Source organism: Bombina bombina, chromosome 1, assembly GCF_027579735.1.
Source record: "Bombina bombina isolate aBomBom1 chromosome 1, aBomBom1.pri, whole genome shotgun sequence".
In the NCBI taxonomy this organism is placed as follows: Eukaryota; Metazoa; Chordata; class Amphibia; order Anura; family Bombinatoridae; genus Bombina; species Bombina bombina.
Window position 1 is genome coordinate 113,331,887 of NC_069499.1, and position 2,587 is coordinate 113,334,473.

A 2,587-nucleotide genomic window follows, 5' to 3' on the forward strand; every position below is an offset into this window, starting at 1 on the left:
TAATTTTGACTATACTGTCCCTTTAACATTCCCAAATATGAGAGATTAAAACCATGTTACAAATATATTTAGTAATTCAAACTATTTTGCTGATTTATGTCTGCACAAATATATTGACTATCCAAGAAACACTTTAGAATGAAAAACAGAGTCAACTGTGCAATAAAGAAGCTTTAATTAAAGATATTTTGACAAACTTTGAAAGTCAATAATTGCAAGATAGTCAAAATGAACCTCTTTTGGTCAAAAGCAATACAGTAAAATAACATTACAAAAATAAACATACTGGTATGTAACACAGTCAGTAATTACACCATTATTGGCCAAAAAATTCCTGAATATAGTTAGCTCGATCTTGGACTCTCCTTGCATTATTTTGCTGTAACGGTGCAAAATGATCATCATACTCGGGGACATCCAAGTTCTCAAGATCTATATTATTCATGGTAATGGTAATGTTGTGTAGCATACAGCATATTAGGAATAAGAATGAGACTTTTTGGGGGGCATATTGAAGAACTCTGCCAGAGCTGTCCAAACAGCGGAAACAGCATTTCAATACACCAAATGTACACTCTATCATACATCTTGTGGAGATGTGAACCTCATTGTAGCACACTTGTTCTTCTGCATTTGGGTTATTGACGGGTGTAAACAGCCACGGAATACATGAATTTACCAGAATCTCCCTTGTAAAAGAAATAGACAATTGATATTAGCAATCTAAATGAATTAATCCTATAATATACATATATGAAAATGTATAAGAAATATTTACCTATTAGAATCCCCTCTGGCATTTGTCACTCCTGGAACTGATCATATATGGATGAATTCCGAAGGATGAAGGAATCGTGGATTGATCCATGGAATCCAGAGCGGACGCTCATGATTCTCAACCTGGCATCACAGATGACCAGGATATTCAGCGAGTGGTTCTGCTTCCTGTCAGTGGCGTCACTAGGGGGTCCGGGGGGTGCGGACCGCACCTGGGTGACACCCTCCAGGGGGTGACACCAAAAAAAAAAAAAAAAAATTATTTTTTTATTTTATTGAAATTCAAAGAAATACAATGTTGAGATGCATAGATTATTTTATTAGAGGCTGGCATTTCTGAACATTAGTGGGACTGGGGAAGTTGTAGACACACAATTTTTTTGCCCCTTGAGCCAGTGCTGCATTTTCAACAAATAGTTTTCCCGGCTGCTTTTGATCGTTTGTACTTTGCTCCTCCCTTGCCCAATTTCACTATGAATGTTGTGGGTGTGCCGTGGGGCTTGCAAAGTTGCGCTGCTAGCCTAAAACTGCCTGCCTATCTGTGCTCACTGCTCAGTGACATGCGGCCCAGGGCTGTGCACTGACAGACTTGGAACAGAGTCAGAGAGCAGAATTTTCCTAGTTTGCGCACCTAAACCTTTTTTTCAGTGATTTATTTTAGAGTGCTCTGTTTATCTTTCATTTGATGTTCTGCTGAGCCAGGGAGCAGCTCTAGGCATGAGCTTCATAATTAATGCAGTGCAGTTTACATATTTTGTATGTGTGTCTGAGTGTGTTTCCGAGTGTTTGTGTGTGCATCTGAGTATGTTTTTTAAGTGTGTCTGAGTGTTTGTATGTTTGTTTGCCTGTGTTTTTGTGTGTGTCTGCTTTCTGGGGGGGGGGTGACACCATGACTTACCCCACCGGGTGACACCAACCCAAGTGACGCCACTGCTTCCTGTCCCAATATGGCTCCTCTCTTCCCTTGGGAGACTGCACCAATACATGTGTGCAATCTATCGCCCCCAATATTTTTGGAATCCCATCAAGTTTGTAGAACTGAAGCTTTACATTATGCCACTCCTCTGGTGTTTTTGGTAAATGGACATGATGGACTAGCTGTTGGTGTAAGACATTAAGAACCTCCTTTAGATGACTTGAGAAGGTTGCCTGGATCATACCAATGGCTAGATTTATAACAGCTTGGCAGGATCCAATTGCCAAGAAATAAAGGACCGATAGTAACTTCACCATCTCAGGGATTGCCCTAGTCCTCGAAGTGAGTTGTTTAAGAGAATCCTTGATTTCCATATAGAGTCTCTCAATAGAAACTTTATTGAGCCGGAAACGACGGATCACCTCTATATCACTGAGGGCATGGAGGCCAATTCTAGGTAGGAAAACCATCGGGACTCTTAGGCGTCTTCATTGACGCTCCGTGGCTTGAATGTGAAGGCAGATGTTCAGTATTACGCTTGAATAATGCAAACAACAATTTGCATCGGATTGATCTTGCGGGAGCGTATATTATGTCGAACATTTCAACATTGACGCTGTGTTAACTAGGATGGATCAACTTTGCATCTAATTTGACGCAGACTTCCAGTGCATTTACAGTTGAAGCTTTGATAAATCGGCCCCCTAGTACTCACTTTCAGATTTTTCTATTCCATTCTCAAGTCCTGTTCCGGAGCAACTTATTTAAAGTCCAATGGGTGTTCTCAAGTAGTATTTTAATTCTTTGACATATGGTCCCCAATGCACTTATAAATCTTTTCTCCATGAAAATTATGTTTTACACAAAAGTGACATATTCTAGTGTTTTCTATAA

General features: G+C 39.9%; 1 protein-coding gene across 1 annotated transcript; it reads right to left on the reverse strand.

Moving 5' to 3' along the window:
• Window positions 1–316: 316 nt before the first annotated feature.
• LOC128656754 (putative nuclease HARBI1) lies at window positions 317–2,163 on the reverse strand. The gene is made up of 2 exons (XM_053710893.1): window positions 1,676–2,163; window positions 317–689 (listed from the first exon to the last, which is right to left on the reverse strand). The coding sequence occupies exons 1-2, from the start codon at window positions 2,161–2,163 to the stop codon at window positions 317–319; spliced, it is 861 nt and encodes a 286-aa protein (XP_053566868.1).
• Window positions 2,164–2,587: the final 424 nt, after the last annotated feature.